General features: G+C 34.1%; 1 protein-coding gene and 1 pseudogene across 10 annotated transcripts; both read left to right on the forward strand.

The window, feature by feature from the left end:
• The first annotated feature begins 243 nt into the window (after positions 1-243).
• Positions 244-7475, forward strand: LOC128229822 (uncharacterized; annotated as a pseudogene).
• A 4393-nt stretch (positions 7476-11868) lies between these two features.
• On the forward strand, positions 11869-22501 carry LOC128231246 (uncharacterized). Of its 10 annotated transcripts, none has more exons than XM_052943799.1 (5): positions 11878-12152; positions 16809-16914; positions 17921-18017; positions 20562-20688; positions 20830-22501. In XM_052943799.1, the coding sequence occupies exons 1-5, from the start codon at positions 12099-12101 to the stop codon at positions 20959-20961; spliced, it is 516 nt and encodes a 171-aa protein (XP_052799759.1). In that variant the 5' UTR covers positions 11878-12098; the 3' UTR covers positions 20962-22501. The 10 variants fall into 10 exon arrangements, 2 of the variants coding, with proteins under 2 accessions (XP_052799759.1, XP_052799760.1); XM_052943800.1 differs by having other exon boundaries at positions 11879-13500; XR_008260327.1 differs by having other exon boundaries at positions 11869-12152; positions 17835-20688.
• The last annotated feature ends 885 nt before the right edge of the window (positions 22502-23386 follow it).

Below are 23386 nucleotides of genomic sequence, written 5' to 3' on the forward strand. Positions count from 1 at the left end.
TAACTAATTGATGATTTAATCTCTTTCGAAAACTAGTAAAAGGCTTATGCACGAATGCGCACAATGCAGTAGCATATTCACTAGTCATTGACGCTTCAGTTAAAAAAAATATCCACTAGACATGAGACGTATATGCAAATCTAATTTATTCGTGCACAATAGCTCAGTCATAAGTATTTGTTAGATTACATTCATAGTGAGATGAACACATTATCAAATGATACCGTTCTTGCTATGAAAAGCATGTGTTTTATTATTGACGATGTCACCTTTACAGCACGAAGTGGCGACTTGTTGGCAATCATGGGACCATCAGGTACCTTTCTCATATTATAATAATTATAATCATAATTTTCTACATGCGTATTTAAAACCATATTAATTGATAACAATTTGTTATTATGCGAATCCATTCTACTAGCGCACACATATGCATTCCTATGTTATTGTCTCGCTGTCATTTGTTACAACATACATAGCAACCAACATTGCAAGTAATTTGTCATTCAAGATAAAAAAATATATTTTAACGTATCCAAATACTTTGGAACAGTGACGTATTTGTTGTATTGGCGCCCTAAATAACACCAGGAAGACACAATAAGACCACCAAAGCGAAAAATAGAACATTGACGTTATTTCGTTTTGGCAGGGTATCAAATACCAAAGAACTACACAATGAGGGCGCCAATGCTAAAAATAGAACATCGTTGTTATTTCCTGTTGGTGGGGCGCCAACATCCAAGGTCGACACAATAAGGGCGCTAGACAAAGAAAATTGTAGCTATTTCGTGTTTGCCAGAGGCCCTCACTTAAGGACGACATAATTAGGCCGCCAATGCGGTAAATAAAGCAGTGTTGTTATTGCTCAATGGCGGGACGGTCACACCCCAGTACGACACAATAATGCGAAAAATGGAACTTTTTGACGTGGGCTCAAAAATGTACTCTCCTGGACGACAAAATAACAGTGCCAGTACAACAACTATAACCTTGTGTTGTGTATGTTTTTGACAAACACAATATTTATCATAATATTACATAACATATTATTTTATAACATGGCGCTAACTGAAAACAAAGAGATGGAAGAAATCAGTCACCATGTAAGGGATAATTCCTAAATGATTTTTTTACGCTTGTTTACATTAAGGTGCTGGAAAAACCACACTTCTGAATGGCATATCTGGTTGGCAAAAACTGCCATCCGGAGAAATAACCTTATCTGGAGTACAGTTTGGGAAGCAATTGCGATGTCGGCTTGGATTTGTTCTTCAAAACGATGTATTTTTCTCCAATCTGACGCTGTGGGAAACTTTGTATGTAGGTGGATTTATAATAACGGTCAACCATCAGTTAAAACGTTATACAGTATGATATATATATCCATTACATGTATAAAATATATACCACTGCTCTCAGACCATTAAGGGATCAACAGGTGTATGTCATGTAGTATGTACATACTTATACAATGATATAGGTGACGGGGCCTTTTATAAAATCACCAAAGCCGGGACAAAGACAATTTAAGTTTTTAACTCAACCCAAAGCAGTACTATATCGGGAGCATTTCAGTGAGAAGAAATGCAGTTTTAATTGAATAAGATGACTTTAATTATCAAACCTCAAGTGACCTGTCCTTAAAACCCGTTAAACTGATTAACATACTTGTTATTTAAAAATAAATTGAATGAAGTAACTCAATATCAGTATGTTTCTTGACCTTTTCATAAATGCACCAGAGCATTTGTTCCGTTGAAAATCCGTGTTAAAAAAAACAAAAATCTAAAAACAGAAAATTAAATTAACTTAAACTATTAATTATATATCGCCGAATTATATTGATAAATTCTTAGTTGATATGATCTTGTTGACGCTTTGCACAATTGTAGATTCAACTAGCGTAATAAACGCCTCGGTTGACATTAACGTTCACTGGTTAACATTATAAACTATCGCCCTCCATCGCATCTTATGAAAACGTTCACAAAAACCTAGTTAAAAGGCACAGGCTTAAGCTATTACACATACGGACTAACTTTTGACATACATTTTGAACTCATTTTGAATGAAGGCACCAACCTTTCCCCGCTTTGAGGAGTGTTTCGCATTTTTTGTGAAAATAAATATCAACCGAACGGTATTTATTGTAAGTGTTTCCTCCTTTCACCATTTCGGCTGGCGTTTACCAGTTTCTTTTCTCATCCGGGGGCAGACATTTATAAATATTACATTTTTGAGTTCTTGATTCTTCCTGAAAGTATGAAACAAACTACGTCTAGTACCGAAACCTACCACAAAGGCGACATAAATGAAATGCATATAATACATGTCCATAAATTCTTACACTAACAATTAAACGTGGTTGTTTTCAAGCATTCGAATAATGGTATTTCCCTTAGTTTACGGCAATGATTCGACTACCGGAGAGTGTTTCAAAAGAAGACAAGTTAGAGAGACTGGAGGATATCATTGATGCCCTCGACATCCGAAAGTGTCGGAATACTCGTATGAATCGTTTCGAATGTTTAATATATACATTATATACATATATAAGTATGAACGATTTCGGCATCGAATCATATATTTATATTAATAAAAAGTATATCTTTAATGAAAGTTTCTTTTCAATCATTGGTAGTGTCTCGAAACTTTGTTTTGAAAATAAGACTGGTACAGCATTGTTTTGAAACTTGGATCCATATTGAGCAACGTCTTAAGTCGGAGATGTTCAAGACTCTAAACTGATATTTTATTTCATTGTAAAATTGCTATGAGAAGAGCACTGTGAAAATTATTGACTCTGTCATCAAAAACACTGTCTACAGTTGAGTACAGATAAACCATATCATACAAAATCTGTAACTTTTAAGATTTTACTTTTTTGAGACCGAGCTTTTAATTGGAAATAAAGACGCAAATGGATGCTGACTGTAGATATAAGAAAATAAATATCCTTGACACGATTTAAATCATAAGACCATCTTAAAGTTAGTGTTTTAAACGTTTGAAATGTTGAGAACGTGTCCAAATATGATTCAAGTCCAAAATATCTGTTTGAAAGTCAACATTGACTGTATTGCAATTTCCAAAATTGCCGGAACGAGTCAAACTCTAATGGGTGTTGTTGTATGCTTCATTATAGTGATTGGCGACAACTTCGTTCGTGGTCTTTTGGGTGGGGAGAAGAAAAGAGCCAGCATAGCATCTGAACTGCTTACTGATCCGGATATACTACTTCTGGATGGAAGTTACAGTTACAAGTACAACTGCCCGGTAAATATTTCCATTCTATTTTACGTAATCGATTTCGCATCTGTAATTTGTTTGCAGTGTGACAATTGATTATCAGCCAAAAACCTTACACACTATATTTATGTACTTGGCTTTTGATGGTCATTATGATCTATATCTATAGGAGCCGACATCTGGCATTGCACTTAAAACACAGTATAATAAAGCAACTAAACGGGTTTGCATCCCGCTACAACAAGACAGTGATTGTAACAATTCATCAGCCTTTCAGCCAGATTTATCACTTGTTCGACGCTCTTCTACTTCTATCACATGGGCAGGTCTGTGTTCTCGTAATTCGTACGGAATTATATACTGTTATTGTAATGCATTGAATCGATGGGTTCTTCCGAGAGAGCCAAATAAGATAACAATACAGATCGCCCACGAAAAACCACTGGAGTTTATGGAGAAGCTTGGCCATATGTGTAACCCCTTATACAATCCTGCCGATTTTCTACGTAGGGAACATGCTTTACTTCATTTCACCTTTAATTATAGGCTTTTAATTTCTTGTCAATTAAGCACTCGTATTGCTTTTTGTTATTTCAGGATTCCTAAGATTTTTTTTGTGTAGATCTAATCATGCAATACACGAACTTTCACCAATGCAATTATCATTTGGTTTGTCATTGCAGTTCAAGTTGAAGTTCTGAAGTCTCATATGTTTTATTTCAGTTGCTGTTTTGAAACTTGAGAAAACGAGACTGGACGAACTCGTGCAGATGAACAAAACGGCACAGTTAATGTGAGTTTTAAACAAGGATACATGTCATGAATTCACATGAAGTGTGAGGTCATTCACAATTGGACACGCGTGTTTAATGCAATATTGAATGTTTGAATTCCTCATACTTTTGATGTATTGCTTTTTTATCGATATGCTCTCTGACCTTCCTCAGACAACCCTGTAAAGGCAACGTTAATGCAGCTTTCATTGATGAGAACGGAAGAAACGCTGACGTGAAAGTGAAGGCGGGTGATCTTTGCGTCTCACCAACGAAGCGTGAGTTTGCGAAAATAAAGCAAGTCTTTATATCAACTCAATATTTAACACGTTTCTATACGATCATAGGTAATGATGGAGCTATTTGGATATATGAAGGTCCATTTTTTAGACTCGACACATAAACAAATCCGTTAAGAAGTTTTGAGTTGTTTAGCCGGGTAGACAATCAAGTAAGGTGGGCTACAGGTTTCTGGACGCAGTTTCGAATGTCGACGTTGCGAAACTATAGGCAATCGAAGGGCCGATTGTTTTGATTTCATGACCTAGTTTTCTTCGCAGTAATGTTTGAAATTTTCAGGTTGCTCTACTTTCAAATTCATAACATTAAATGTGTTCAAAGATGGATTGGGCCTGGTTGTGCTACATTTGTATATCGATGTTTAGTTTTTATATATCTCAACAATTTTGATTTCTTTTGAGTAGAGCCAGGCGCTTTGATCTGTTTTAATTGATATTTGATAGATTGTGAAACACTTCGTGCAATTTTTAGTTCTGTCTATGACGCTTTACATTTTAAGATATTTCTACATATGTCTCGAACATGTTGAATGTTGGGGCCTCCTGATCAACAATTGTATCGCTCGATCAATTTATTTATTCTTGGTATCAACAATATATCTTATCTTATTTACAACCTGAATGGAAATATTACTCTATATTTCAGATTTATGTTTTTTAATTAAAGTTTTGACACTCACTTAATCTAATATTAAACTGCGATCTTACGACTCTGGGTCGTATGGTTGTTGAAGAGATTGCTTCGGCGTTTCTTGACCTTTGTTTGTTCTTTCCAACCTGGTAGGTAGGTTTGGAAATTGGACTCTGACGCTAAGCATAGAACCAGTCTGGTATGGCCTCGAAAATATATGTCATCTTGCCACATTACTGTGATATTTTCAGAATCAACAAACACGACTGTAACCTTGGATGCTGATGACCTAGATTACGTGCAGAACACGAAAGCAAGATGGCCAACAAACGTCTGGTCGCAGTTTCGAATGTTGACTTGGCGCAACTACAGTCGAAAAGCCGTATATTCGAATATCACGACCTGATACATTTTGCGGTAATGGCAGCTGTTTGTGGCATGCTCTTCTTTCAAATTCCTAAAGAAGCCGATATGTTAAAAGACAGAATGGGTCTAGTAAGTTATGATTTCTTGTCATACTATTTTAAAAGATGAAATTGAAGGCTTTTTCAAACATATAGCAATTGTTCTTATACCGACGTAATTGTTTTGCATTTGTTTAAATTTTCTTCATTACTTTTTGGACATTTGAACCTGCAATCCAAGCCATCTTAACATATGAGTGTATCACAAGTGTATCAAGTGTATCAACCTCCTTCGCAGTGACCTTCCTTGACGAAACTGTAACTTTAACTGTAAAAAATAGCTGGATTACAGCTATATTAATATCAATGTTTCTTGAAAAAACGTTAATTTCTAAATTAAAAATGCTTATTTCAAATGACAGCATTTTTTTATAATGACGTCAGTTTGATCATCCTGGTGACAGTGATTGTTGTTCGATAAAGGGATTTAACCGCTGTAATATTTTGAAAGTGTATATGTACCAGTGTTATATAATTGTATTATTCTATTCGGTTAATTGCAATGTCTAGTATAAATACGGGCGTTGTACTTAATCTGGTTTTTGTTTTCATGTTCAGATTTTTGTCATGTATGATCAAAGCATTGCAAAAAAGTGCATTTTTAAACATTGTGTGTTATTGTGAGCGAACTACCGTTAAAACTCGTGGTTCCGTCGTTGTTCTATACGTTTGTGTTTTGGATGTCTGGATTGGGCAACGTTAGACAGTCTTTTATGACTTGGCCCATTTTGATGGTCAGCGTTTTCACAGGTGTGTGAGCTTCTCTTATTTAAACACAATGAAGTATTTTCAAATTTATATATAAAATACACGACGTATATGGGCAAAACGTCGATCCCTAGCAGAAAATGAGATTTTTCAAAAACGCATGTCTGAGAGTAAATCTGTACTTTGATCGTCTTTTTAAAGGTGCACTGCTCCCTGGATAAGCGTGGCCTAACCTTAACAAGTTTTTTATTACACTTCTCTTTTCTTTTACAGGGTCTTGGGCTGCTGATTGGGGCTTTGTTTACAAACACGAGTGTCGCTATTATCGTTGGGAATACAGTGATACTAATTTCGATGTTGTTTTGTGGCTTCATTACACAGAGATTCCCTTGGTGGATGGACTGGGCGCGGTACATTTCTCACATCCAATATCTTCTATCGGCCATCACCATTATAACCTTACAAGGATTGGAGCCGATATCGTAAGCTTGTACTTTTTATGCATCAAATTTTATATAAACACATATGATACGAAATACAATCGAATGTTCTTCTTAGGACATTCCCTGATGCGATAAACAGGGGCGGGTCAATGATTTTACATAAGAGGGACGCACTTTGCATCCCCTTATCACCGGACCCATCAACCAAGGCTCCTAACGTGGTACTTTTTTTGAAGATCTCCCTTAGGCAGGGCCCCAACTAGCAAATACGTCAAAAATTAGCATTTGTACTGCCAACCCCTGCTATACAAACAATTTCTGCATGATTGTTTGGAGGAATGTCTGCCATTTATGAAAAGTGCTGTTGGCAGGAATATCTCTTGCATAAAGCCAAAATCCAAGATGGCGCCAAAATTGTGAAAATCAGCCCCATACAAATAAAATCTACCTAATTTATTAATTATTATATAAAGAGTAATTCAGCTGTTTCATATTGAAATTATATTTGAATATGTGATAAATAAGAGTTTTTTGATAACCTGAAGAAAATGTTGGCTAATTGTAGTCTTTAGTGGTGTATTCTGTTGTAATATATGCACATATTTTTCTATTCTATAGTCATCCAAAGTTCATTTGGATACTTTTTTTCAAGCGATAATTGATCTCAACGCATTTAATTTCAGATGTCATTCCCCCAGCGTGTCTCGGTATCAAACTGTCTGCACGATGTGAACGCCACAGTGACCTCGGGTGATATTCTGAAGGAGGCGGGGATTGTCCTTCCGCTACATTGTCACATTTCAACGCTTGCCTGTTTGCTTGTTATTAGCGTTTTCTGTCATACATTGTGTTACGTGTACGTAGATAATGGACCGGTATACATTGTGTTACGTGTACGTAGATAATGTACTGGTATACATTGTGTTACGTGTACGTGTATAATGTTCTGGTATACATTGTGTTACGCATAAATAGATAGTGATCTGGTATACATTGTGTTACGTATACATATATAGTGTTCCTGTTTCAATTGTGTAACGTATACATTAATAGTGTTCTGGTCAACATTGTGCTACGCATACATAGACATTTGGTGATTTGAGGAATTGTTCATATACCATAGATGCTCCTGAATTACATCTGAAGTCGCGATATCATGGCATAGTGTTTCATTTACATTTGTTCATTGTGAATGTAACATTCTATATAAAGTAAATATTTATAGTCAAGGCGATTTTTCTTTTTTGTTTATTTACACACCGCTATCATCATATTGTGATCGTAACTTTTTTTTATTTGAATGATAATAAAATAGTCTTTTTACATTTAAAACATAAAATTACTCAATATTCAAATGTGTTTTAAATAACATGTATCAAAATTTCTTGTTCAAATATTTTATAAGCGTTTAAACAGTACAATCAATAATACAGGATATATTTAAGGATCGATGTAATATCGGTATATCGTCAGATCCGAGCCAGATGATGGTCCGATATATAGTCGATATAAGCATATTGCATTTTTAAGTGTGCATTATACATCAGTTTCAGCAGGTTTATTTCTATGGAATATACGTCAGCAGTGGTTTTAAATGTAGCAAAAAAACAACAACAAATAGCGGGCTAATGACAACCCGATAAAGTCGGAAATACGATCATATAATGATGTCACAAATAAAAGTATAATCTTTAATAAAGAAATTGCCTCTTTTCGATCCTTTTATCCGGGAACTCTTTAGCGGATGTCCATAATCAGTACCTACTATTGTTGTATTATTAAAATAAAGATAGTTTAATGAAGTTCTATTTAATCGTTTTTTGCTGACATCGACGTATTTGATAACGTTTTCGATACATCTATGCTGACCTTAATCATTGTTTGATGAACTTGTATTTGATAAATACATTCTGCGTAGATGAAAGTTTAATGAAGTTCTTTTATATAAACTTGCTGACATAACCTTCGGCAACTGCTCTCCTTAATACTCATATACCGTCGAAACCACTTCTATTCATTTAAATTCATTACACTATTATTCATTTAAATCATTCAATGCATTTAATGAAATCTCTGTTGTTGTTTTTTACTTTTAAGATAACTGATTTGTCGGCTCTATAGAATGATTTTCAATTCAGCTTATCTAGTAAAACTTATTTTAATGTCATACAAACAAAGACGTAGACATCCGGATATTCTTTTGACCGCATAGTTAGACAATATTTAGAGTCATGAATGCCTTTATTCGACCTCACATCCTCTTACAAAAATGTCACTACGAGCGAGTATATGCTGAACGTTACATTCGTTAACCACGAGAAAGTTTTAGTACCAAAGAAAATACCGGACATTCCTCTTCGCAACCGAATAACAATGAAGAATGTTGCTTACAATCGACCAGATACGTATGTATTACTGTTTAACATTTGCAATAGCATGTAAACATGAAATTCAGATATGATTCAAAAATCCGAAGCAGAAAATCCGAAAATTACATGCATAAATAAGAAAGCATGACCTTTGAAATAATGCTATTAATTATCCAACTGAAAGAACGACGAACCTGCCAAGCTACTATTCAAGGATTAAACTTTATATTTGTATATTAAAAACGCAAACGAGCTCTTCAAAAACTATTATGCATACAATATTCTCCCAGAAATCGTCTGGAAAGTCCGGATCTCTTGAACCGGAAGTAACTTATAAGATTACAATCAACCATAACTTATTATAATCATTTTCGGATTCTTTTTCTAAAATGTATAAATACATGTTCAAATTTGAAATGAAATATAAGATAAAGATGAACTTACATTGTTTTGAGTATTTTAATATAACAAATGAAGCAAAATTACACAATTTCTTCTAATGCCTTTTTTTATTGTTATACATCATTTTCCACGCCGCTGCCCTTTCTCAATCTATTATAGCCGATGCATTATTTTCGATTTATTGATCACATTTAAATTCTCCAAACAATAAATAAAACAATAACCTAGATTTAGTTTAATCATATTTTATTGCATGGCGATATATTTACACAATATCACGATGCATTAAACCACGGAAAAATACATGATGCAATGCTACATTGTTCAAGTCCACATAAAAAGTAATTATTATCAAAAATATCGTCTTTAAACATTGAAGTGAAGAATAGTATAGATTCATATGGAAGTTCAAATTATCATATGATGACAAAACCAATGGTGTGTCGTACATGCTCTATGCACACACATTTCAACCCCAACGCAAATGGTTTGAGGCAAACCGTGCAATGTTAATTGTGATTGATTATGTTTACAAAACTTTACTTAATTCCACGAAAAAGCACTTAATTGTTATCGCATCGACTACATGAAACATATTGGGGCGTTTGTTCAGAACCTTTCTTTAAAGTTAAAACGTTGTTGACGTCATCATTGTTAACTTTGTAATCTTTATTGCTCTTAAATATTCAGAGATTTATTCTATATTTGCGCTCTTACAAATCCGGAGTTCATTTATGGGACAAGAACCAGTAATAGCAATTGAATTGAAAAAGGTTGGTGCATTTAAACCAGCCAATATTTATTGAATATTTGTATAAGTAAGAATATGGGTGAAATTATAAGTACAAGTCCCATAAAGTTGAGCGTACAAACAAGTTCTTTTCGACTGTATGAAAATAACAAAAAAATCAAAGTTGAACGTTTATGGAGTGTAAACAATATGAGTACGGGACAGGCAGAAAGGAGGTGGGGCGGTTAGGAGGAAAATTATTCGACAGCGAAGCGGCTTGTTGATCATCTGCGTGGGCCTGGAAATTGCAATGACTTACTGTGCAACTTCCGCCACGATTCAAGTGTAGACAGGTCATGTCACACTAACTTATTGAAATGAGAACCACCATCACGGTGATCAACCCCTAGCTGCCTGCAGTTGAGCATTTGAATGTAGAAGTGCTTTACATAATTCAATTTATTATTCATTTGTCTTATAAATTATATTTTTTATCTGCAGTATTCTTACAGACAGCTGATTCAGCAGCATGTGTTTTAGTCAAATATTTGAGCATATGATACACTTTTAATATTTAAAAATAAACAACGATTGTGTTAACGAGGGTGCATATATCCGCCTGTGCGCCTACCACCGTTCATTAAATAAGAGTTCGCTTACAGAGAAAATAAAGTAATTTTTAATGTCATTAGCTGATATAGCTACACGTTTATCTTTTTTCTTCGGACAAAGTGTATGGTTATTGTTTATTGTCGTATTGTATTTTTAATATAGTTCTGAAAAAACAATATCAACAAACAACTTAAGGCTCAGTAAATGGCAGTGAAGGTCTGACACTCGTCACTAGTTTTATGTGCTATGCATGCAAGCTTCCATGATTCTCGATTTGAAAAGTTTTACCCACAAACGCATTAATTACATTTTTCCCTTTTCCAGGTTACTTAAATTGTAAATATAGATGTACAAATACGAAAAGGTCACTATTTTTATCTGTATTAAGGTACTACTTGGCAAAGTTTAAGGTGTTAGCTCTGGTAACAAAAATCGCCTCTCAATGTAACCCACGCCGAACACGAAAACTCCCCAGACTTATACGCCAACTGATCAGACCATGTGGACTCCGATACATTCCTTCAATATCTTGACACTTTGACCATATATTAATAAAATCACGTCATTATGTCAAAATGTCAACAAACCAATCACGCAACAACAAAGCATGAAAATTGTGGTCGGCAAAGACGATATTTGAGCAAAATTTAAGGGTTCCAACTTAAAGTGAATTATATCAGTTACGAGATTTGCCACACTTTATTTCAGCATACACAAAAGTAGGATTTTACAAAGACATAAGCCAGTACCTATCTGTGATTGTTTACAAAACAACATTGATGCTATGCTCCGCCCACTTATCTGCCTCATTATCATATTGTAAGTCAGTGACCCAGTAAAGAATTTTGTTGGTATTTCCCCATACATTTCTTTTTAGAATAGCAAAGTGTGGACCTCTAGAATTCATCCGACATTTATCAGACTCTATCTTAGTTATATAAAAACTATTTTTCTCTAAATATTTAATCATAAGTGGCACTGAGGCTCTAGTATATTGACAAAATATATACTTGTGACTCTCTGTAGTCCTTGAAATTTAGGGGTTGGCATAATGCAATCCAAACAATGTTTTAAAATGCATGGTTAATAATATTTAAGATGATTTAAATAAAATTCCCATATTACTTTATCGATGATGTAATCTTCTTCAAAACAAACCTATGCAGTGCTAGGCTTATGCACGAATGTGTACAATACAAAAGTATATTCACCATTCAGTCACGTTTCAGTTCATAATTAAAAAAAATCCACTAGACATTAGACTTATACGCAAATCATATATATTTGTGACCAGTAGCTCATGCATAGGTAGTTGTTGGATTGCATTTCTAGTGAGACGAACACGTTTTCAAAAGATACCATTCTTTCTCTTCAGAGCGTGTGTTTTTCAATTAAGACGAATACAATTTTTGACGATGCCACCTGTACAGTTAGAAGTGGCGACATCTTGGCAATCATGGGACCCTCAGGTACATTTGTTTTATATCAAAACAATTTTAATCCTTGTTGTCTACATGCATAATTGGTTACGTAAATATTTATTGATACTGGTGTTATAACGCACATCTTTTTTCTTCAAGCGCGCGCAAATTCATTCCTATTTAATTCCTATTTAATTGTCGCGCTTTCATTTGTTACAGCATATATATCAACAAAAAATACCGGAAATTTGTCAATCAGGTGTGTAAGCTTATTTATACTCGCACACGGGCAAGGCCTATTCGGCGAGTGCTTTGATAAGATTGATAAGATTGTTAGTCATATAAGGTATAGTGCACGACATAATGAAACCCTGATTAGAGTTACCTTAGAGTTGTCTTTAAAGTGCACAGGTCTATAAAAACATTGTCACACGGAACACCATTTAAAGTTGATTAATATTTGATCGGCTTGGAATCGAACTTGAGGCCCCTGGGTTGACTGCCAAGTGTGTAATCTTTAGACCACGGATCTGTCATTTTTGTAAATTAAAGATATGTTATACGGCATCTAAATAGTTGGGTACAATGATACATTTGTTTTATTGGCGACACGATAAGGGCACCAATGCGAAATATAAAACATTGGCGATATTTGATGTTTTGCTGCCAACTCCCTAGGACGAACTGATAAGGGCGCCAACGCGAACAATAATATTGTGTCGGAGCCGCCACACTAAAAAACACACGATTAGGACACCACTGCCAAAAAAAGAAAAATGACATTTCTTTTTGGCGTGGCGCCAAAAACTAAGACGACATAAAAACGGCACCAAAATACGAACAGTACAGCATTGTTGTTTGCGTTTTGGCAAGGCGTTAATACACATAGACGACACATGGAGAGAGCCAGTATTGCAAGTACAATATTCTTGTTTTGGTTTGTTCGTTGGGAATCAACACCCAAGATGGACGAAATAACGCTGTCAGTACGACAAGTTCAACATGGTTGTTATTTCGTGTTGTTAAGGCGCCAACTCCCACGCGCCACATAATACAATATTGTTGTAATTGCGTGTTAACGATGCCAGTTCAAAAAGTACAGCCTTGTGTTCAGTATGATTGTGCCAGACACAATATAACGCCATTATTTAATATTGTGCTAACACAAAACAACGAGATGGAAGAAATCAGTCACCATGTCAATATTTTCTTTACGCTTGTTTACATTAAGGTGCTGGAAAAACAACACTTCTGAATGTCATATCTGGTCGACAAAACCTGACATCTGGAGAAATTACCCTATCTGGAGTACAGTTTGGGAAACAACTGCGACGTCGACTTAGATTTGTTTTTCGATGTACTTTTCTCAAATCTGACGTTGTGGGAAACTCTGTATGTACGTGCATTTATAATGTCAGTCAACTTTCTATTTAAAATTTAAACATAATGATGCAACCATGTGTAATATTGCTATCTTGAATTATATATGTATAAGGCCTAAGGCTTTAGCGTTTCTCTCCGTTTGAATAATCACTTTATATAAAGATAATTGTTTCATACATATTTAGTCCACTAGATGTAAAATAGATAAACCACTGCTTAAGGAAAATAAAGGTATCCACAGTTGTTTGTCATGCAATATTTATATGTACATACTTTATATTGTTAATGAGGCCATGTAAAAGGGCATCAAAGATGGAAAAATCACAGTTTAAGTTTAGAACTGATCCCGAAGCTGTACTAACTTGGGAGCATTTCATCGAAAAGAAAATATCTGAATATCGCATATTTAAGCGTTGTAATGGCATTTTTCACTTCACTAGGGTACATGAAAATAACATGAAATTGAAATATACGTTTATTATTATATGTTTTTTTGATAATTTTTCTCATGTTAATGCATACTTTGATAAGATTTACCTTTTGCGTTTTATCTTTATTAAGGATTGTTTGGATAAGAGTGAGGTTTGTGCACATAAACTGGTTTAAACCCCAAGTAAGTTTACATTTTACTGACCGTTCCAAGGCGGTAATCTTGATAAACATGCCTATATATATATCTAGTATGTATGCACTGTGCTGTTTGTGGAGTTTGTGGAGTTTTGTGCGGTTCTTCTGTGTTTCTTGTTTGTGATTTTGTGTTCTTTGTCTTTGGCGTTTGCCCAGTGCCACTAAACCGGGTTTATGTTTAAACGTTTTGCTACTGAGCTTGTTTCTGTAGCTTTTTGCATAAATATTGCTTGCAAAATGCAGATGTTTATAAACAAAAAAAAATCACATTTCAACACGAATAGTTTAAAAGGACAATAACATATTTATAAAAGAAAAAAAGAAAAAAAACTGTCGCGCTAAAATATATCAATGAAAATATGATTCCTTAATTCTACATCGTAGAACAACTAGATATGTTCAAGTTGAAAAACTAATGCAGATTTCATATTGTTAATTTAGTTTAGCATGCCACTGAATGGTTAGACATCGTCTACAACAAAGGATACAAAAATGTATCAAAACGATGATTTGTACCATCTTAACTTTTACACCAGGATAATTAAAAAAAAATGAATTAATTTCAGAAATTTAAATGTTGGGAAGACAAAAGGATATTCTTATAATTAAGACAAATGACAACACTTACAACCATATGTTGCTGCTCATAATTTATTGTATATTCACTGTTTGAATGGCATTCACGATGTGTTGCGGTTGTTCATTTTAAGATTCATTATAGCCACACAATAAGGTGATAAAAAAGTTAACTGCATTACAAATGCAGAAATTCGTTTTATTGCACATGCACTATGTAAATTACTGTCATTATAGTTATACAATCTTAGCAAAGAAAAGAACGAGTTGACTGTTTAACTGCTTTATAATTGTAGTATTTTTTTAATTAATGGGCACATATTTATATAACCTTTGCTGCAGTATGTTTAGTTGCTTTATGTTTATACATATTTTTGTCCGGAGCATGACTTTGAAAGACTTTGTGATATTGAATTCAAACTACAAATACTGATAAATGTCATTAAGAAGTAGCGCAGTGCACAGTAATCTTAACCAAGACTGCAGTATTTTGTTTGTTATTGCGCTTTGTTAATGTTGATTGGTATCCTTTATCGAAAAGCGAAGGTGATTCTGTCCTTAATTTGGCTGGGGATATGGCAGTCTGTGACTTCTCTTGGCAATTTTAAAATAAAGGAATGTTTTATTCTACATTAAGAAAATATATTTTGTAAAGCTTTTCATATAAAACCCGTTTCTGCATATCGCGTTTAAATACTATCAATTCGAAATGTTAATTTTTCGATTGCGAAATGCATTCACTATGAAATGCAAATGATAGCATGATTAATTTTACTTTTGATAAAATCACTCAAACAAATTGTGCATTCTGCTCAAGATTCCATACAGTATCAATTGAATAAGATGATTTAAATTATCATATCACGCTTTGTTAAATTTTCATATACACGAATTTATCCAATCCGTACTGTTAATTAGACATTACGCTTTTCACCGGGTGAAACGGTTATATTACACATGGAATTTCCATAGATCGAGTCGCTTATTTGCAAAAAATAAATTTAAGGACCAACACCATGAACTGATAATTCAACTTGTTGTTTGATGTTGAAAGTGAACTTATGGTCATACATCAGTGATTCTCTGTAAAGGTCCGTTATTTATATCGCGCGGTCCGATTAGCTAGATCGTTCTTTGTCCCAATTAAGACCAATATTGAATACTTCCACAGAAAATTTGTTAAATTAAAAATCCGTGTTAGAAGACAGAATATCTAAAAATAGAAATTATGAACTGGAAACAGTTTATCATATGACGTTATAATATCGGCGGTATAGATTAATCACTTCATTGTGGATATGTTCTTGTTGACTCCTTGCACAGTTTCATATGTAACCAGTGTAAACAATAGTTTTTAATTATAATAAACGCCTAGGTTAACATGAACGTTCTTGGGTTAACATTATATGTCATCACTTTCCATGGCATCTGATATTTATATAAGATTCAGCAATAAATAAGCGTTCTATACAAGCCTATACACATAGGGTAACACCAAAGCAGGGTCAGGGTGGGTTTATGTTCGGGTTAGTGAACAAGTAAGTGTTTCAAATCTTATCAAAGTATTATGAGAATCAATATGTTTTCTTACAATCACTCGAGATTTTTTTTTGTGTACGAAGTATTTGTCGTTATCACAGTATGAAACACAAGGATGAAATGCACCATTCTGTAACAAGAACTGTAGTCAAGACTTTCACATATACCCTGTTTAAAGCACAAGGCTAAGTCGTAACAGAAAATGAACGAGAAAAAAAACTATTACACAGACAGGCTCAATTTTAACATGTACCAGCTTTTCGATGCTTTGACATTTGCTTGGCGATTGTCATTGTGTTAATACATAACAACAAAACAGTATTCATTGTGATTATGTCATCTTTATCGATTTTTTCTGGCATTTCTCAGTTTCATTTCTTATCTGGGGACAAACACTTGTTAATGTTACATTTTTAAATTTTGGTTTCTTCCTAAAAGTATGAAACTAATTGCGTCTAGTGACGATAAAATCAACAAAGGCAGACTCTGTAAAATGCATATAATACATGTCCATCAATGGTTACAATAACAATTACGTGTGGTTGTTTTCAAGCATTCGCATTATGGTATTTCCCTTAGTTTACGGCAATGATTCGACTACCGGAGAGTGTTTCGAAAGAAGACAAGTTACAGAGACTGGAGGATATCATTGATGCCCTCGACATCCGAAAGTGTTGCAATACTGGTACGAATCGTTTTGATTGATTAAAATGTACATATATAATTAAAATTAATTATACATATAAATGTACATATATAAATATGAACAATTTCGGCAACAAATCATACATTTCTGTTAAAGTCCCATGTTTTACTGATGTTAACTTATTTGATTGCATGTTTATCCAAATGGCTTCTATCAACCTATTTGATCTTTTTAACGCCCAGAGTGATACAACATGCAATTATTAAATGCGACAAAACCGAGAGTATAATCTAAGTGAAATCTAAAATTAACGCGCACAACTTCATTACAAAATATTACGTGACTTTCTGTTAACCTTATGATTTGCTGTTTATAACTAAGATGTGTGTGGTTTAAAAAAAATCCCATAGATGTATATGAAAACACTTATTTTATCACTATTTTACTCGATGATATCGACAAAAAATCAGTTATTGTGAAAAAGTACGCCGGTTATGTCAAGAACAAAAGCAGACTAATTGCTTGTTGATCAACCAGACAACGAGGACTACGATACAGTTTTCGATATTTTGACATCTTCAAGTCCATTAATAACATTACGTGACAATGTCAACCAATGACGCAACAACAAAGAATGAAATTGTGGTCTTCAAAGACAATATCTGAGCAAATATCCAAATTTGCTGAAGCATTAAAGCTTTAACTACCTTAAATTTAACGTTCTTTATTTGCCACACTTTATTTCGGCATACATAACTTTTTTTACAAAAACTTTAACGAGTTCTGCGATTTTTCAATAAACAACGTCATTCGACCTTTGTGGAATTTCGTTGGTATTTCACTTTCTTTTATTTTCTATAAAGCATCCTGTGGACCTATGAAATTTATCAGACATTATATAAGACTCTATCATAGTTTTATAATCACTTTAATTGTTTTCTCTAATTATTTACTCCTAGGTGGCACAGAGGCTTTACGTATATCTCAAAAGAAACCTATGTTTACCGTCAAATTTTAATGGCTTGTATTGTATGCTTCATTAAAGTTATTGGCGACATCTTCGTTCATGGTCTGTCAGGTGGGGAGAAGAAAAGAGCCAGCATTGCATCTGAACTGCTTATTGATCCAGACATACTACTTCTGTATGTAAGCTACAGTGAAAAGTACTACTGCCCGATAAATGTATTTACGTTCCGTTTCATGCTACGTTATTCATATTTCGGTTGTAATTTGTTTATACTGTCAAAATTTCTAATCTGTCAAAAATTCAAAACACACTATATTTATATACTTAGATTTTGATGGTCATTTTGATCAATATCTTTAGGAGCCTACATCTGGCCTTGAATCAACCATACGGATTGTAACGTTCAGCATGTTATCCCTCTTAATGACATTTATGTAAGAGGATGTGAGGTTGAATAAAGGCATACACGACTCGAAATATTGCCAAATTATGCGATCAAATACATATGAGGAAACTTACGTCTTTGTCTGTATGACATCAAAAATAAGTTTTACTGGATAAGCTGAAGTAAGTATTATTCTATAGAGCAGACATATCAGTTATCTTAAAAGTAAAAAAAAAAAAACATATTTCGATGAATGACAAATTGAAGTTTTGAGTTATTTTCGACGGTATATAGTATTAAGGTCTACTTTAAGGTATTAAAGTCTATGTCAGCAAATTTATCAAAACATAGCTTAATCAAACAATTATCTACGTCATAATGTATCTACCAAATACAACTCCATCAATCAATTATCTACGTCAGAATGTATCTACCAAATACAACTCTATCAAACAATTATCTACGTCAGAATGTATCTACCAAATACAACTCCATCAATCAATTATCTACGTCAGAATGTATCTACCAAATACAACTCTATCAAACAATTATCTACGTCATAATGTATCTACCATATACAACTCCATCAATCAATTATCTACGTCAGAATGTATCTACCAAATACAACTCCATCAATCAATTATCTACGTCAGAATGTATCTACCAAATATAACTCTATCAAACAATTATCTACGTCAGAATGTATCTACCAAATACAACTCTATCAAACAATTATCTACGTCACAATGTATCTACCAAATACAACTCTATCAAACAATTATCAACGTCATAATGTATCTACCAAATACAACTCTATCAAACAATTATCTACGTCATAATGTATCTACCAAATACAACTCTATCAAACAATCATTTAGGTTAGCATAGACCTATCGAAAACATAATCAAAGACGTCGACGTCAGCGAATAACTATTAAATAGAACTTCATTAAACTATCATTATTTTTTAATAAGACAACAATAGTAAGTACTGAATATGGACATTGAACATCAGTTAAATATTTTCTGGATAAAATTAAATAAATTTCTTAATTATAGACTATATTTTTATTTGAAATATCATACTATGATCGTATTTCCGACTTTATCGGGTTGCCATTAGCCCTCTATCCCTTTTTGGGACATTTAAAACCACTGGTGACGTATATTTCATAGAAGTCAACGTGGCAAAACTGATGAACACTGTACACTTACACATAAAAATGTAACTTGCTTGTATTGACTATTTATCGAATCATTATCTGACTCGGATCTGTCGATATATCGACTTTACATCGATCTTAAAATGTATCCTATATAATTCATTGTACTGTTTAAACGCATATAAAATATTTGAATAAGATATGTTGACACATGATATTTAAAAAAACAATTAAATATTGATTAATTTAAGTTTGGAATGTATAAAGACTATTATTTCAAATACAACCTTTTAACAAAAGTTACGATCACAATATGATTATAAAGTTTAACGGTGTATAAGTAAACAAAAAAGAATAATCGCCTTGTTTATAAGCATTTAATATTTACTTCACGCATTTCGATATTATAGATGGATTTCAGATAACCTAAAAATAGATTCTGCATATCATTAACTGACCACGTGTACTAGCTGGGGGCAAAACATTGCTAATAAGCCCCTCCAGGTTACTACATTATATAGTTCAATATAGTTCAGTGGTCTAGTTTACATGATATAACATAATGGCAGACATCAATGATTTCGAGTTATTTAAACAAGTTGATTTATCAGATTATGCAAGGAAATTATCCTCCAGTGATTTAGCAGTATATTTGGATAAATTATCTGTTGGGGCAGTAACTTTACCTGATTCTTACAACATAAATGCAAGTATTTGGGAGGATAATGTGAAACATTGGCCCGAGCTAACATATCCAGATATATATAACTACTTTGTGGAAAGCTCTAATTATTATTCCAAGTCAGAGATGAAAAGCTTTAAATCTATGGATGCATATCAGTACTTTGTTTGCGGACATGTGCAGAAAGTTCTCGTTCATAATTCAAACATGGACAATAAGGTGTACCTGAAGGCAGATGTTTTGCCTAGCCAAAGGCAGGCTCCAAACAGGATATGTATTCAACGTACCTTATTATTAAATTGGGTGGAGAAAATGGAAGACAAATACATACAGCTCACTGCACATGCATGACCGGGTAAGTTATATTGCTTAAAACAATAATAACACAGTTTATGACTATTTTTAAATTTAAATATCACTTATAATATTCACATTATGTCAACTGTACTCATTTTATAAGTAACCGAATTTAATTGGTTATATTTGCAGTGTTGGAAAAGCGTGCAGTTATGCAGCTGCCCTTGCATACAATGTTGAAGCTGCCATTCGCTTAGGATTACGCGATAACGCATGCACGAGTTCACTGTGTACATGGAACGATATGTCAAGAAAGAAGGTAATAATTGTCATATAGAAATTATAACTACACATCTGTGAATATTTATATATGTGCATTGCAATGTTGATATTTGATATTAACACAACACTAACTAATACTTGAATCAGCTATCAGTTATTTAATAAACGCTATTTATAGGCCCAACCTGCCCGGCTTACTGAAATAGATTTCAAAAGGCCTAAGTATGGAGAAGATATCCGACCCAACCCCGATGCACCTGGGACAGCCTCCATGACAGCAGAAGCGAAGATAGACTTTGATTCTTTATGACAGGTTCAACCATCTGCTATTGTTTTTACATCTATGGACATTAAAGAAAGAGTAGAATTACCACCAACTCTGATTAACGCTATTTCACAGTTCCATAGTGAAAATATATCCAGCAGTGATATGATTAAACAGTTATCTATGCCACTGACAACAGAGAACATGTCTAATATTGATCAGCTAACTGTCAAACAGTCGAAGAGCCAAATATGGAAAACGCATAGAAGGGGACGAATCACATCAAGCATGATGCATCGAATATTTACTCTGTGAGATGAAACAGACAGGTCAGCAGTAATGAAAGAGTTGTTAGAACCAAAGTCGTTTTCTACTGCAGCTACCAAATACGGCATACAAAATGAACCAGTGGCTAGAAAGATGTGCACAAAGTATCAGGCATTTCTTAATGGGTCTTTATTTCAGTGTTCAGAGAGTGGGTTCAAACTGAACAGAGCTTTTCCACATTTAGGGGCGTCCCCTGATGGAGTAGTTGAATGTGTATGTTGTGGGAACGGATGTCTTGAAATTAAATGCTTAAAGTCATATGAGTCGGGTTTGCCAGATCCTATAAGTGATGTAAATATAGGTGATCGATCATTTCAGATTTCAAAAGATTTTGAGTTGAAGAAAAATTACAAATTTTACACTCAGGTGCAAGGTCATATGCTTATTTGTGATGTGATGTACTGCGATCTGTATATCTGCGATCTTTGGAGTAAATCAAACAGTTTAGCAGTTCGTGTTCAGAGAGACAATGACTTCATTGAAAGATTAACAACAAAACTACTGAAAGTGTTTGTGTCAGATATTATCCCAGGGATAATAAAGAAAACTGAGTCAAACTAACACTTTTTTCAGTATTTATATTTTCATGCAGTATATAAACAGAAAAAGTGTGAAAATATAAAGTCATAGTTTTGGCAGCTTATAGCGATACACATTATATAAACAATTAAGATCACAAATTGCTTTGCGTTTCTTGTTAGATGTCAACACCTAGTTAGATGTTATGATTGAAGGCATCAAATTGTGTAATGCAGCTATTACATCTACAATGTCATTCAACAAAGTAACTTGATTAACAGGAATACTCGAGTCCCGTATAAGAGACCTCCTTATTCTCCCTCACGCTCAACATATATTCTCACGTGCGACAATTTTCTGGACGTATCAACTTCATTGCCAGAAAGTTGTTTTTTGCTTTTTGTGAATGAAGGAATCCTAAGCACAGTGCCGGAGGCTGCCATTTCCTCGGCAACAAGGAACCCCCTATCTGCCAACACTTCATCACCAGGCAAAAGTTTAGACATATATCCTGATTCCAAAGTTATTTGCTTGTCCGACACACGTCCACCCCATCCTTCAGAAATAAAATTTACTGCTCCCGTCGGCGATGTAGATTTTGATTTGGTACAAAGTCAGGATGGGCAGCTTCTTCACTAGGTTTTCCTGTAAGTAAATAAATACATAAATACACTTGACCAGTATAGATCCTTATCAGCTTTGAATCAGATGAATAACCCAATGTTAATTGATAATTGATTTGATACAGAAACTATGTCTACTTACCTTCTAAGAAGTGTATACTGCACACCCGGGAATGCTGTGAGGGTTCCCATTGTCTTTGTTGAGAAAAACTTGTGTCGACATGTAGTCTTTTGACACTATTTATCCAGGCTTCCCTTCTCCACAATGAGTATTTAGGAAATCTATGCAAAGATATTCCCTTTTCTTTGTTTTGTCTATTTGCACACCCAACAACACAACAACTAGTAACCATTTCACCAATTTAACTTACAGAAAACATGTATAAACTGGCCATACAAGCACCAATGTATTGAATTTACTACTAGGGGCTTATCAGCAGCAGAGCGTTCTTGCCCCCACTAAATAATTCATGAGCTGTTCAGTCAGCCATGGTCTTAGTGAAATCCATCTATAGCGTAAAAATTTTGCCTATCGGGATACGAGAGGGTTTTACAGTAAGGTGCTGATTGGTCAGTTTTGCACTAGGATTTCATGATATAGTTGTAAAGTTGTTATGTGGTCATTCTACCAGTCGACTTCACGCTGTATACATCGTTTATTCTGTTCGGATTGCACATAATGTCGTATGTGAATCATAAAATGAATCCAGACAAATGAATAGAGCTCAATATTCATACTTTGTGAGCTGACATTTGGCAAATGAGCATAGGTTTCCAGAGTTAACCGTATCTGGGTTTTCCTGGGCGGTCGGTTGCACACTGTAGGACTCTTGTAGCCGATGCTTATTTTAGTGCTAAAATGTACTTGTTTTACATATCTAAAAGTGTCTTTCTTTGTCGGCTGCACGTCATCACTTAAGGCCTCACCAAATTCATAACTTGTTCATCGAACTTTGTTTCTAAAAATAATGGGCGAGCGAGCAAAATAATAATAAAAATAT

The sequence above is a fragment of the Mya arenaria genome, chromosome 4, assembly GCF_026914265.1.
Source record: "Mya arenaria isolate MELC-2E11 chromosome 4, ASM2691426v1".
NCBI classification, from domain to species: domain Eukaryota; kingdom Metazoa; phylum Mollusca; class Bivalvia; order Myida; family Myidae; genus Mya; species Mya arenaria.